Source organism: Camarhynchus parvulus, chromosome 3, assembly GCF_901933205.1.
Source record: "Camarhynchus parvulus chromosome 3, STF_HiC, whole genome shotgun sequence".
Taxonomy (NCBI): Eukaryota; Metazoa; Chordata; class Aves; order Passeriformes; family Thraupidae; genus Camarhynchus; species Camarhynchus parvulus.
The window spans coordinates 27,471,933-27,486,333 of NC_044573.1; the positions used below are offsets into that span (position 1 = coordinate 27,471,933).

At 37.9% G+C, this 14,401-nt stretch overlaps 1 protein-coding gene across 3 annotated transcripts in view; it reads right to left on the reverse strand.

Annotated features, from left to right (window-relative positions):
• BABAM2 (BRISC and BRCA1 A complex member 2) overlaps window positions 1-14,401 on the reverse strand; it is a 161,730-nt gene that overhangs the window by 13,264 nt on the left and 134,065 nt on the right. For all 3 annotated transcript variants that reach the window (XM_030945386.1, XM_030945385.1, XM_030945383.1), the window contains exon 11: window positions 6,311-6,464. In XM_030945386.1, the coding sequence (XP_030801246.1) occupies window positions 6,311-6,464 (154 nt within the window). The remainder of the gene's footprint in view (window positions 1-6,310; window positions 6,465-14,401) is intronic.

A 14,401-nucleotide genomic window follows, 5' to 3' on the forward strand; every position in this document is an offset into this window, starting at 1 on the left:
AGTATCTATACAAAATCACAGAAAAACTAATTGCCTAACAGATTTTATTTCTATGCACTTCCTATAGCACCTATACTCCTCATCTTTAAATAGTTGTTTTTCTTTCCTACAGTCAAAGCTTTAATGAGAAGTGACCAGAAACAAATACCCAGGCCCTTCTGTCTTGGCTGAAATCCACATAATGCATGACAGCACTGAAGATCCCTGGCAGGCACCTGTCAGAAACTAACATACCATAACTTAAGAGTCAGACTTAATTATCCAGGGAGACATTTAAAGAAAACTACATGAAAAATAAGACTCAAGAAGTGCAACTATCATGATATGTACTGTATTCTGTACTGTATGGAGAAGAACTATGTAAAAATAAAGGAATGTACTGGGAAAATTCTAATTAAAAGCCCTATCTAGTTCACCTGTTATCTCTTACAATCAAAGTAATTTTGTTATTAAGTTTTGCTGGTAAATCAACTGCAGAATACACTACAAGGACAAGTGCAATCACAAAGTATTTTAACAAAACGTAGCTTTTTCCATTTTCCTTTCTATTGTTCCCATATAATTCTGATCAGCTGACACTCCCACAGAAAATCAGTTTTGATTTAATGGTGTATAAAATTAAATTAACTTCTTGGTAAGCTTCACACGCCTGGGTCGCCACATCTCCTCTCGTTCTGGCTGTCACAGTGTATTGGCCCTTTCCTGCTCTGAGGAGCGGCCCACCAGCGGCAACAAAACGTCAGCTTTACTCCATTTCAGGCTAGGAAATCATTTCTGTTCAGTTTCTGATGCAAAACTATCAAAAACCAGAGCTAAACAAGCGAGCCAGCTCACCACCTCAGCCTTTAGCTGTACCTATGGTGGCGTTCTTCCTCAGAAAGAATCCTCTGAGCCTTGCAAATGTCTGAACACATGCACACACACCTAGAGAAGAATGATGTCCCTGGCTTTTATACTTCTGTTCCTTACTCTCATTTTTATGAATTTCATTGTAAGTTTAAGATAACATGCAACAGAGACAAAGACAGTGATGCAAAAAGCTTTGTAAGGTGAATATATGTCATGCCAATAAGTTAGTTTTTGGAAAACTGCTCTTTAAAGATGACTAATGTGCATGAAAAATCACATAATACGGGCAAAGACAACTTGATAGTTCTACAAATAAGCAAAAAAAAAAGTTAAATACAACCCAAAGAAAAAAAAAATATTACCTTAATTACACCTATCAAGTAGAGAAGATATACAAAGGCTGCAACATTTACATGTAAATTTTATAGTGAGATTCATGGGAGCATAGCTGGAACTCAGAAGTTTCATGAAAATTGTGAAACATGCTATTTTTTAAGAATTTGAAATACAGTTATAAATATTCTGCCTAAAATGTGAAAGAAATCTGAATAATAAAAAAAATGGATGAGTTGAAACTGGTTAATGTCAAAATACTAAAAAAAATCATTAGGGCACACAAATTTACTGAATAGAACAGCAAGCCTTTGACATACTACAACTGATATGTCTAAACAGCAACACAACAACTGTCCCTTTTTCTTTTCAAATATCCTTTTATTAGACTAAGAAATGCAATATTTTACTCTGTAAATGTAATAATAGAATCACAGAACTGTTAAGGTTGGAAAAGACCTTCAGGTTCATCAAGTCCAGCCATTAACCCATCACTGCCAAGCCCAGCACTAAACCATGTCCTAAGTGCCACATCCACACATCTTTGAAATACCTGTAGGGGTGGTGACTTCATTATCTCCTGGGCAGCCTGGCTTGACAATTCTTTTGGGGAATAAATTTTTCTAAATATCCAAACCAGACCTCTCCAGGCGCAACTTGCAGCCATTTGCTCTTGTCCTATCACCCGTTATCTGGGAGAAGAGGCCAATCCCCACCTGGCTACACTGCTCTTCAGGCAGCTGTGGAGAGTGACAGTGTCACACCTGAGACACCTTTTCTCCAGCCTAAGCACCCGCAGCTCCCTCAGCCATGCCTCATAGCACTTGTGCTCCAGACCCTTCACCACTCCATTGCCCTTCTCTGGACATGCTCCAGCACCTCAAGGTCTTCCTTCTAGTGGGGGCCTCAATCATACACACGACAGACATCATCAATTTGCTGATACTGAGGGAGAAGCTGTGGCTGAGGCTGAAAACGCTATGGCTCAGTTCACCAGCCTGACACTTCTAACCATGGCACTCTTGTGCTGAGCACAAACAGAAGCTGCAGCTGTGGCTTGCACAAGATGCACCTGCACATAATCTGAAGATGCACTTGACCTCATGGTAGAGCAACAGCCAATATAAAGTTGAGAGCACTTGAGCTCTTTGATGCTTTCACCCTCTGAATGCCCTAAGGGATATATAAAATTTACACCGCATTCGGCAAACACCAATGAATGGTCAGGGATAACATTGTCATTCAGAAACCTGTTTTGTCAGCCACCTTGGAAAAAAAAGGGAATATGAGCCCTTGGAACAACTTCTTATTGTGATACCAGTGTTCCATGCTCCTGCTATTTTTAATGATGAGTAGGTGGATTTATGTAGGATAAAAGAATAAACTGAGTTTTAACTTACTCTCTTCTGAAGTATAATCTAAGTCGACAGAGCAGCACTGGGTCAGACGGAATTTGGGCCAGAGTGCATCTAAGAACTGAATTTCATTTGTATAAACAAACAAGCTTTATTTACAGTATTCCTTCATAAAATCCCAGGCTTCAAGTCAGCACGTTCTTTAAAGACTCCATTTATGTACACTTGAATGCCTATTTAAGCAAAAAGACAAGAAAGCTTTCCCATGGAAACTGCACAGAGATGTTTTACTTCACACGTACACCACAAACAAGGCTGCTAACTTTCCATAATTTACTGTATTTTCTTAGGCTTGCCATTGTATTTTAGGACCAAAACTTTTGGAGAAGCTGCTTACGCAGGAGGCCACAGACATATAAATAAATGACCTACAAGACGCAAAGCCTGAGATACCAACTGAGAGGAAATGGCATCTCAGCAGCTTGTAAGAAAATTCTTGTTATCGGTTTCCCTGTTTCTAGCTGGAGGAACAGGTTAAAATTTTGTGTTAGCTGAGAAACAAGCAATCTGGAGGCAATTGAAATCACATTATTACATCAGGACTTGATTCATCCTTCAAAATTAAATAAGGCCAGAGGGCAACCCCTGGGCTAAGACAATAGCAAACTTCAGTTACCAGATGCTATCTGTCACTGAGGAATCTAAATCAGTGGGCTGCAATGGAGCCCAGTGATTTTAAAATCTGCCTAAGAGGACACAGAAAAGAGGTTTGACTTCATTAACTTTATGACACAGATATAAATTGGTCCAATAACTTCAGCAAGAACATGGGCAGTTTTTCACTCTGAATAAAAAAGATCCAGCTAAAGTGATACTCTGATATGAGAATTTGCCTTTTAGATTTAGGTGATATGTCTTTAGGTGTGAATGCATACAAGCTACTTTTATATGTATGCATTTTAGGGAACTAATTTTGCTCCTGCCTATAGTTACTACTGATTGTCTCAGGCTACAGCAAAGGGTTAAGTCCTAACTTCAAAAGAGATGCCTACTTCTGCTGGGGGCCACAGAGATAAGCAAGGATACCAAGACTTTCAAGTTTAGTCCCTGCACCGAAGGAACTAGATGGGCTCATCTGGTTGGGGAAAAAAAAAATCAACAACCCACACCAAAACAACCTTGGGAGAAGGCTGGGCACAGAATCAAAGTCCCTTTGGAATGAACTTATGACAGCTCTGCCCATGAATAAACAGGCTGTGTTGAGTTGCTGAAAACAGAGACAGGGCTTGCCAAAATTGAGGATGAGGAAAGCTGTGACTGATGCCATTTCAAACTTGATGATGCTCCTACAGTTGGTGCAAGAGCAAGCAAAAGCTATCCCCGATGGTGTCTTTAGCCCCAGTGAGGAAGACAGAGTACATTGATTCCTGAAGTCTGAGAAGAAGGGTGGAGAACTTGGTCAAATACTGGAATATCAAGTGGGAGATCCTGCAGCCCTAGAGCAATGGTCAGGAAGATAAACAGAGATGTTTTGTCTCAAAGAATGCTGAGCACTTGGGAGACAATTTTGCTAAGAGGGAAAAAGACTATATATAAGCAAACCCTAATTGACAGTATTTAGAAACACAAACAAGTTGTCTGTGATTTAACTAGGGCTAAATTTACTTCAGCAGAGTAGAATGACATTGTTTCTAGAGGGTAAATAATGTGTTCTTTTTTTTCCTGTTTTTATTTGGGAAGTTTTTATGTGTTGTTTGAACTAATACGTCTCATTAGAATGCTTTCCCACATATCAACATATATTCCCATATACTTGGTCCATAACAAGTCTGTGGTAAAAAATAAGTAGAATAAGAAGTTATTTGGTTATGTTAAAACACACTAACCTATTCTAAGAAGCCCTAGCAAATATTTTAAACACTGTTTACATAAGATGCTCAATTGTGTTCAAAATCTTTCTTAAAATATGCTCACATGTATCATAACATCATATTTTCCTTGATGCAGATTTATTTATGGTACCTACTGAGGAATCACTAGCTGTTCCTGCAAGCGAAGCGCTTTTAAGTGGAGCAGTTTGTGTCTCTGAGCAGCTCAGTGATTGCTATTTCAGACATCTCAGCACACTGCCTTCCCCCGCTTCTCATCATCCCTCTCCCATTACGCAGCTAGGGTAAAGCTTCAGTGCAGAGCCTCCAACGTAAGAGTGAATAACCTCACCAAACGTACATGTGATAGTAAGTGTACACATTTAGTGCTTTTAAAGAGAACTGTTGTCATACCTCTAAATTTCAAGTGCAGGGCAGTGTATTGTATACACCCACTCATAAGCGAATGTACTTAGCAGACAGCACATAGGTACTTGTAAGCTTTCAGCTACAAAAGAAATGCATTTTGTAGTATGGTCATAAAAAAAAGCCAAGCCACAGTAATGCTTCCAGTTATTGTTCTTCTTGCTTTTTTTTTTTAAGTAAACAAAATACTCATCCTGCTAAAGAAAAGAAGAAAGTCCATACACACAAAAAATCATAGTTGATTAAGAAATGGTGCTCCTATAAACAGTATGGTGGCAAAACCAAATACCACCAAAAAATTTTTATTACAATGCATATTAAAATTCCAAATCAAATCTTACTTGATGTTTTCCATAGAATTTAAATTAGTATAAAATCTACAAATGCATCAGTCAATTGCTGTTTGCTTCCATTATTTCCAAATTACAGTCTCTGACCATGCCACTCATTTGATTTACTCAGCTTGAACTATTTTTGTTTCAACTCTTCTTTCTGCATATTTGCTGATTTAATTTAATCTTCTGACTGTCATTCAAAATGTTCATCCCAATACGCCTTGTGATTTATGCAGTTTGATGCTTTTACATGCTGAACAACTGATAATCAGCCTGCTTAAATCTCTTGCTGTTCTAACATTTTTACACTTTGCAAAATTAAAACACTGCAGCAAGCCTGCTGCCTTAACCTCCCCATTCAGGTAAAATCTGTTCTGCTTCATGAGAAGACAGGGACAACATCTAGCTTTGGGGGCACCACTGCCTATGGCAGCTTGCCCTTGTAACAGAACCTCTCTGTGAGACTGCCCTGTCATCGTTAACTAAAGGGGTACACAGATTGAAGTGATCTCTCCTCAGCCCAAAATGAGAGCTAGCAGAAAAAAATGCAGAGGAAGAAGACAGCAATTCTCTGTTTCCATCCAACAAAAAAGCAATAAAGCAAGAGATATTCAGTTTTTCAGATAACTTTCTCAAGATCTGATAGGGCTGCCTCCTATGCTGGAATGGTGGTTTGCACTACCTCCTCTTGTTCTTCCATGCCTTTTCATTACAGCCTAATTCCAGATCTTTCAGGTTTTTCTTCCTTGCTCTCTCCATCTCACATGCTTCCCTTCAGGGTCCCCCAACACCCACACAATCCCAGGGAGTTACCTTGACTGACTGCTACCATGCAGGTTACTCCTGCTGGGGGCTATCTCATCTACTTAGGCTGGAAGCTCTCTGGAGCAGAGACTGTCACCATTCCATGCCATACAAAGCCTGGCAGAAAGAGCCTTCTTTTGTTCAGTCCTCTGGCACTAATGCAAGAAGCATGATTAGTATCTGTCTACACTCATCTACGGGAACACCAGGACTGTATGAGAACAAGAACAGGTTCAGCTTTTGTAACCCTGAAAATGCACAGTTACATCCATGAAATTTCTACCCACCAAAGACCATGAAACAAATGGAATGCTTAGTAGGAAACAGCAATCTGACTTACTTTGCTCTCTTGGCCATTTCATTGCCATCCCATCTGGGGCTGTATGGGTAATTCTTCTGGGCTTGGGAGTACAGCTGGCCACTGTTAGTGAAGTGGTAGACAGACTGAAATGTTAGGGTTGGTTGGTCTCGAGGAAAGTAGAGGGGTAGGTCAACTGCAATTCAAAAGGAAAAAAAGAGTTATAAAAATATGCTAATGTATTTTTTCCTTTTTGCTTAGTGGGAATATATCAGACCATTCTATTAGTTTAAAGGCGTCAGAAAAGGAGAAACTGATGGTTAGTTCTAGAACATCCTTCTGCATTTCTTATAAGTAATGATTCCAACCTATTGCAGTATGGGACACTTTGCTTTACCAAGGCACTTTTGTAAAGTACATGATTTTAAAAAAGTTTAGCTAGTGTATTGCTATGTTAATCATAAAATTTTCACCAGGGTTATTTAGTTATTCTAAAAAAAGTTACTTTTATAGAGAAATCTTCCCTTTCAAAAATTCACAAAATACATTCTGTTTTGCTTTTCATTAAAAAACCAAATTCATCTTTATCTGCTTTAACCAATATATTTTAGTGTCCTCATGGACATCAAAAGCATTATCATCCTCATTTTACAGCTGTCCGTCCTAAAGCATCCAAATGAGTTGATATAGAATATAGAAAGATTCAGTCATATGAGCTGGAAAAGATTTCAGCTTGCTGTCATTTGCTAGACAAGAAAACACCCACAAAACTAAAAACACACCACAAAGTCATTATGACCCAAAATATCCCACTAAAAATAAAAATCAGAACCTCTTAGTTCCCTTTGCTTATCACTGTCTCATGATCAGCTACGTCTGGTGAAAAATAAAATAGTCTACAACAGTTAGAAACTGTGTATGTTTTCATGGTCAGAACTAGTTTTTAACTTAACTTTTTCATTGTTAGAATTATAGTTTGTATTTTCTTGGTCTACTTCTTATTTCAGGAGGCTTCAGAAATCTGTAGCTAAACTGAGTTATGACAACAGACTTGAATTAGTAATATTAAATGTCTAATCTAACACCCAAATTAACAGAAGAATGATAATTTCTTTTAAAGGGGTAGGCTTCCTTTATAAAGCACCTAAACCCATACTTTTTGATATTTTCCAAATGACATTTTAAAAATTCTGTACAGTGAAAGAACACTGCAATGGAATTGTATTTTAAATATTTCCAGAGATTCCAGCACCTCCTGTGAAATCTCTGCTAAAACACTGAGGAATCAGTGTAACACACGTTTTATTTTCCAAATTCCATGCTATCATCCTGCTAGTTCCTTCATTTTTCAGTTTATCTAATCACACCTAAATACTCAGATGTGCATCAGCTACGCCCTATCTCTTTGCTCTAAAGGACCCTCCGAGCTCTAGGAGTAGAAGCATTTACAGCCATGAAGAACACTAAATCAAATGTACTATAGCAGCCACAGTCCCAAAATACAACAAATGCTCCTGTGGAGGACAGTGCTGGCTCAGTTCATGACCCAGTGTCTGAGCCACACGTGACAACTCCCGGAGCCCGGGTGACTCAGCCCACACAGCAGCTCCCAGCAGATATTTAAGCAGTAATGACATGGGCAGAGTTCTGCTAATTTGAGGGCAGATCATTGCTTTAACAAAGGTTAGATGCAAAGATTGCTCTGTCGAATTCCTCTTTATAACGTGATTACTAAATAACAACCCTGAAAACCACTGGTGTGACCTGGCCATTTATCAGCAAGCACGCTGTCTCCTCCCCTCACAAATGATGTGTGCACCTTGGTCTCTGAAGGACTCCACCATGGAAAAGCATAAAGAATCAAGAAGATTGATTCTCTATTTTAATCTTATAAATATAATACTTCAGCTCTGAGTGCTTAAACTGTTTCTCTAGTGTATCTTTTTCATTCTTAAGTACCAACTCCTTAAGAGAAACCAAGTTTGTATACTTTTATATTTTATCACTTATTTTATTTGTGTGAGAGGAATAACAAACTTTAGCAAAGCATTCAAATAATAATTTAGTCCTTATACTCGACTTTCTAGCTGAGAATTTCTACCTTCCATTAACTTCCCCTTTAAAATTGCCATCTACATAACACACACAATCAGCAATAGTTTTTTTCCCCTGTAACTACAACTAAAGGTGGGCTCTCAGGGCAAAGTACCTAGTGCTAGAAATGCTGTTTAAAATGGATAATCAAGGCAGTGCTCTCACTACAGGGACACCTGCATTTGTTATGACAAGGTACCACCAAAATATATTCTATTAACCAAAATCTGTATAGGAATTTCAGGAATTACATTATAAACTGATCACATAAATCAGATAATCAAACTAGATTCAAAACTGTGCATCCCACATCTGGACAGCAGCAGCATTACCCTGAACTGCAAGTAGAGTTTTGAAAAATTTAAACTGCTTTTGATTTATAATAATACCCTTCATGTGAAATTGCCAAACTTCCAGTTTTCTAACCCAAGTGTTTCCTTAATACAAGGTGTGGATGAGTCCAGACCAAGTAAAAAAACCTGTCCCTAATTCTGGAACACAACCACACCTAAAAGGCCAGTAAACAGGAAATAGCCTTGAGTTTAAAGTGTTATACATATCTCAAGGTAGCCAGCTATTATTTCAGCAATAGGAAAGGAAGGCAAGAACTTGCTTCCGTCCCAGTGGAGGCCTGTGCATTGACACTGTTAGTGCACGGAATGAAAAAAATAAGCAAATACCACTGGCAATTAATGCTGGCAAAGTGTGTTGGACATGAAAGGTCAAATTCTGCTCATAATCACATATGGCTTGCTAAAGAAAATATTTCTTTTTACCTGGTTGTGTGTAGGCAGTCTGACTCTCAATCTGTACTTAATACAAAATGAGGTCTGCCTTCATGCAATATCTAATGACAAAGATGTTACTGTAATTACATGCAAGACAACCATTCACACTTTGCCATGAAAAATGCATCACAGTTAAGAACAACACATCAGTTTATAAACAACACATCAGTTTTGTAAATTAACACCTGAACTAGGCAAACTGTAAAAGCCTGTGCTGGTTTGGCATGCTAGTTACCTAAGAACTACAAAAACGTATTCATGTTGAATACAAGTACTATTCCCAAATAACAGCTGACTCACAAAGTACCCTGGTGATATGTCTGCAGAAAATAAGCAGATGACTCATGTCTGTAAATTCCTGAAAGTACCAATAGACCCCTTGCTTAGTCATCTTTTGCTTGGATGCTGGGTTCACGAGCTCTGTAAACTATAATGAGAGATCTAGCTCTTAGTAGGACTCTCTCTCCCTTTTTTCCTCCCTTCTAAACAGTGCAAATTATCTCCCTAAAAATAACTTCATCTGCGTAAGTGAGTCATTTCAACTAGCAAGCTTATACAAGTCATGCAGTTAAGCAGTAATATTTGGTTATGAAGGTAAAAATGCTGCTGTCAAACTCAAGATCTAAAATGAAAATTATGTCAGAGGAAGTCCCATTTATCCCTTCTCTCGCAGAAATAGAAACATTTCCTTTGGAAAATTTAAACAATTAGCTCACTCAGGAAAGTAAAGCTTTCTAATTTAGTTCCATGCTCAAAGTAATTTAAATCTGATGATTTCTTACTTTGGCTCTCCTAAGCATCATACTGTTAATGTAAGAGGAACTTAAAGAAGCAGACTGGAGAAGGAATCCAGTAAAACATTGCTTTCTCCTACATTACAATTTACAGATCATTCTTTAAAAGTCAAATTTTAGACAGCCATAGAGTGGGGAAAATAATCTCTTTATGCAAGCACTACATGAGCAGAACTTGGAGGGCTGTTTATGGGTAATTAAGCATTGAGTAAATTCTTCACTGATTGAACCCTAATTTTCCCACACAGTTCATAAGAAAGCAAAAGAAAAAGGACTTGCTTGTTGAGAATGAGTCACGTTGTAAAGAAACTTAATTACAGTTTATAAATAGTTGAAGTTGCTCTCTTTTTCAAACATAAGAAACTATCTAGAAGTAACACACAAATTTGCTTCTTTTGACTTAGTATTTAATGCGTCGATATATTAAAAACATAGCCACCTTAAAGCCAAAATCTTGGTTTATTAATAACTAACAAACTGGGCAATGCATCTGTATGGTTGAATTGTTTTCTTTAAAAACAGCAATCTGAAGCCTGGAACAGGTTACCTAGTTTGTTAAGCTTATGTCAACAACTACAGAGTTGATTCTGACTATCCTGTAACTTTAAAATAGTATCTTCAGCATCTAATTTTATGACTTGTTCAACAGGATATGAAATATGGAAGGAATGTCTCAGAAAAAGCATGTACCAGTGCTGCTACAGGTTTTCTGAAGGAAAAATCCTCAGAAGAAAAGGGCAGCTTTACCAAAGTGCCCTCTTTTCCACCTTTAAGCACTGAAGAAAAGAGATGGGAAAACAAAACAATGCTTGAAACGCTTGGTGACCATTAATATATTTCAAAGCACTCAGTAACATTTAAAAAAATTTCCATATACTGTTCCCCCGTTCTAGGGAAAAGGTTTATCTATCCTTCATGTGGCACTGGATAAATCCAGATAATTGTTTTCACAAAAGCCAACATTTACTCACTGGATACATCACTTAAATCCTTGGATGCTGCCATACTGGTTATCTTACTAACCTTTGGGATGCTTGATTCTGCAGCAGTTTATTGCATCTGAAATTTGTTTTGCACTCACGAACACTGAGTGATCTGGATATTTTATTGTTGAGATTTCTACTTTGACAAGATTTTATGGCCTGCACAACCTTAGTTCAATCCGTACTTGCTTTATGGAGCTGCCTTCAAACAGAAGATAACACATTGTGGTTTCCAGTTCTAAACAGTTCTAGGCTGCACCGAGCCGGCCAAAGGAGACACTGTTCTGGCTTCCCCCCTCTGCATTTATTTACTGCACAACACTGAAATCTTGCTCCAATTATATGTGTTCATTTCTGCATGAGCTTTTCAATGTGATGGTTCTAATCATCATAAGAATGATGTTAAATATTTAAAAAACAGTTTCACAGCACATTCATGAATTGAGAGGTTCTTTAGGGATTCCAGATCAGGAATGAAGGAACAAGGAAAGAACAGTCAACCTGCCTGCTGATGCTAAGTACCAGCCTGTGGGATGCAATTCTTCTGAGACTTACTAGTAGAAAATACTTTATACAGCCAAACACAAGTCCTTCCAATGCTGACTGCCATAGTACATACTTCAGAATCCACAATTACTGGACATGTGAGAGGTTTTGTTACAATTATTTCACCAGAAAACCAAGAAGGATATGCCAAACTCAAATCTCCAGAGAACACTGAAGATTCTTAGCCTGACACTAGCTGTTCTCTTCCCAAACTTCCCTGACTCACTCCTTACTTATCATCCAGCTTTGGCAAGAGACTGCCTCTACACTCAAGTACTTCTGATGAAGTAAGTAATGGAAACAGGAAACACATATTCCAAGCTCCAGAACTGCATTTCTGTCTCTTATTAGTACATATTCATCATCTTTCTGCCTGTTCTTTTTTTGGTTCACTGAATTTCACATTCTCTCTGCCTTACTTGCAATTGAGCTCACACTGCCGGGAAAAACAGTGGATTTGAATGCATGGCCTCAAACTGAAAAGCTCCTTGAACTCAGAGTTCTGCAGTTTTCCTGTGATGATGCGGATGAGAGACACATGTGAATTTTCAGTGCAACTCCATGGCAATACATATACCATATCACTTACACATCTCTCAAGCCCTGTTTTAAAAGAAAATTTGTACTATATTTTTTGACATGACCTCCCCTATGAGACAGGTGATTCAGACAGCCCATACAATGGGTGAAAAATCTTTACCTAACTTCAAGGAAAAAGAGCTTTCTTCAGTTTTTAGATAAAAATTGCAGTGCAGAAGGCCTTTCAGGATTCATATTGATCATAGTTCCTATGGAGAAGGTCTAAATAGATTTAGCCACAAGCATTCTGGGGGCTGTAGTGTCTAGCACAAAGCTCCTCAGGGCAGATTTCAGGCTGCTTTCCCTAGTGAATCTTTCCTGGACTCGCGTGTGCTGAAGGTCTTTGGCCTACATTCTACTGGCAAAAAATGAACGGGGAAACTTGGCTTAAAATACACAAAAATTACTGAATGCCACAGCTATCCTGCTTTGGTGTGTGATGATTTATTCTTGCAGGAATGAGAAAGCAAGGATGACAAATAACATATCAATGGCATTAGTGTGGGACTTTAGGTTAACAGAGCGCAGTCACAGGAATTTGAATTTGTTAAATATTATTAGGGCTGACATCTCTTCTGGAGAAAATGAGTTTTTTTTGCAGGAAGATGCTATTTTGAAATCAACATTTCAAAATTTCAAATCTGAAAGGGAAAGCTGTTTACGGAATTTTAGCTGAGACACTTATGGCATTCTGGGTGTGCTGGTAATCACAGCTGGTTTTGAAATAATTAGGTCTGCCCTTGCTACGGGAAATATCCACTCCATTGGCAAAGTCAACACTTGTATAGTTAATGAGTAAGATGACTTATGTACGAAATACTTTCAAATAAATACTACAGAAATACAAGTAAATACTCCAAAAAAAGAGGAACAACTTTTTTATTAACAGAATATAAAATACTAAACAATAAAAGACAAACCACTGTAGGCAAAATGGAAACAATGAATTGTGATGGATTAAACTATTCTGACACATTGCAGAGTAGATCTGTTTAATTAGCTTTCTTTGTTTTGGTTTGTTAGTTGGTTTTGTCTGTTTGGGTCTCTTTAAATAAAATGTAACTCATTTTTATTTATGGAGGAGGACTGCACGACATTTCTGTATTCACCTTGGGGTTCTCCTTCCACTGATAGTGGGAACTATAATACAATCTAGGCACCAGTGGCAACTAGATTTACGATTACAATTGTTTTGATTTTCTTTCAACACAGGCATATTATATGCCTTTATTATAACCTGCAACTTTTTTTAAGTACTCCATCCTTCATATAAACCAGCATTTTCAAAAAAAGTGATAAAAATATTTTGTATGACTGAAGTTACAGTCACGTGCTGCACACAGAGTATCTAACTATTGGTTTAATTTTACAGAGGAACTAAGTAACAGATCAAATCAAGATATTCTTCAAGCAGTTTCCAGCTATGTGGTCCAAGACCATGCTATAGAGCTATAACATAATCTGAAAACAGCTTCATAACATCTTCTTGCTTTTTGAGTGTCATTGCCCACCCCACCTATGTCATACTTTTATTGGATTTCTCTTACTGGAAAGCAAGACTGGACTACCTCCTGTGGAATACCTCACAATCCTATATTGATCCAAAAGAAATGGCATAATGGCCTTACAGGTCTTTTCCTTCTCTAATTTCTGTAATCATATCTATCTTAATTAAGAAAAAGGCTTCTTATTACCAGTTTCAGCTACTTACTTGTACTTCGTTTTATTTTTACTTCAAATTCTCAAAGATCTTCATTCCCTCCTCCTTCCGTTTTTATTTCCTTTTATTGTTTCTGCTGTTACAGTTTCTATAGTAACTTCTGGAAGTGCTGATGAGATTGGTGTGACTAAAAGCTGTCTCTTCTCCATCTGAATTGTTTGAAGCTTGAAACTTAAATACAGTTGCAGTTGTTATGGGTGTAAAAAGCAAGACATGCCCTTCCTTGGCACAGGCAGGATCACTGCAAAAAATACTCCTCTGCTTTCTGAGCAGAAATACACTGATAGATGCTGAGAAGTTTTATGTTACTTTCCAACTGGACAGGAAGACTTCTAAACCATGTTTTCACCTGAAAAGCAGATGTGCAAAACCATTGTCTTCTCTCACCAATATTTTATTAAAATTACAAGGCTTGCAAATAAATTGGGTTTTTTTCTGTTTTAAATGCTTCCTGGGATTTGAAAGAAAATTCTTTTACTTCACTCTCATCTGTAGTCAGTGTGACATTATCCTGCAGGTCAAGAGGACCCTGTGCTGCCACACCTGCTATCCTGTTCTTCTAACCTTTGCTGCTTGCAGGCTGGCAGCTTTCAAAACCCGAGCCAGTGTAATCCCATCTGGCCCACACA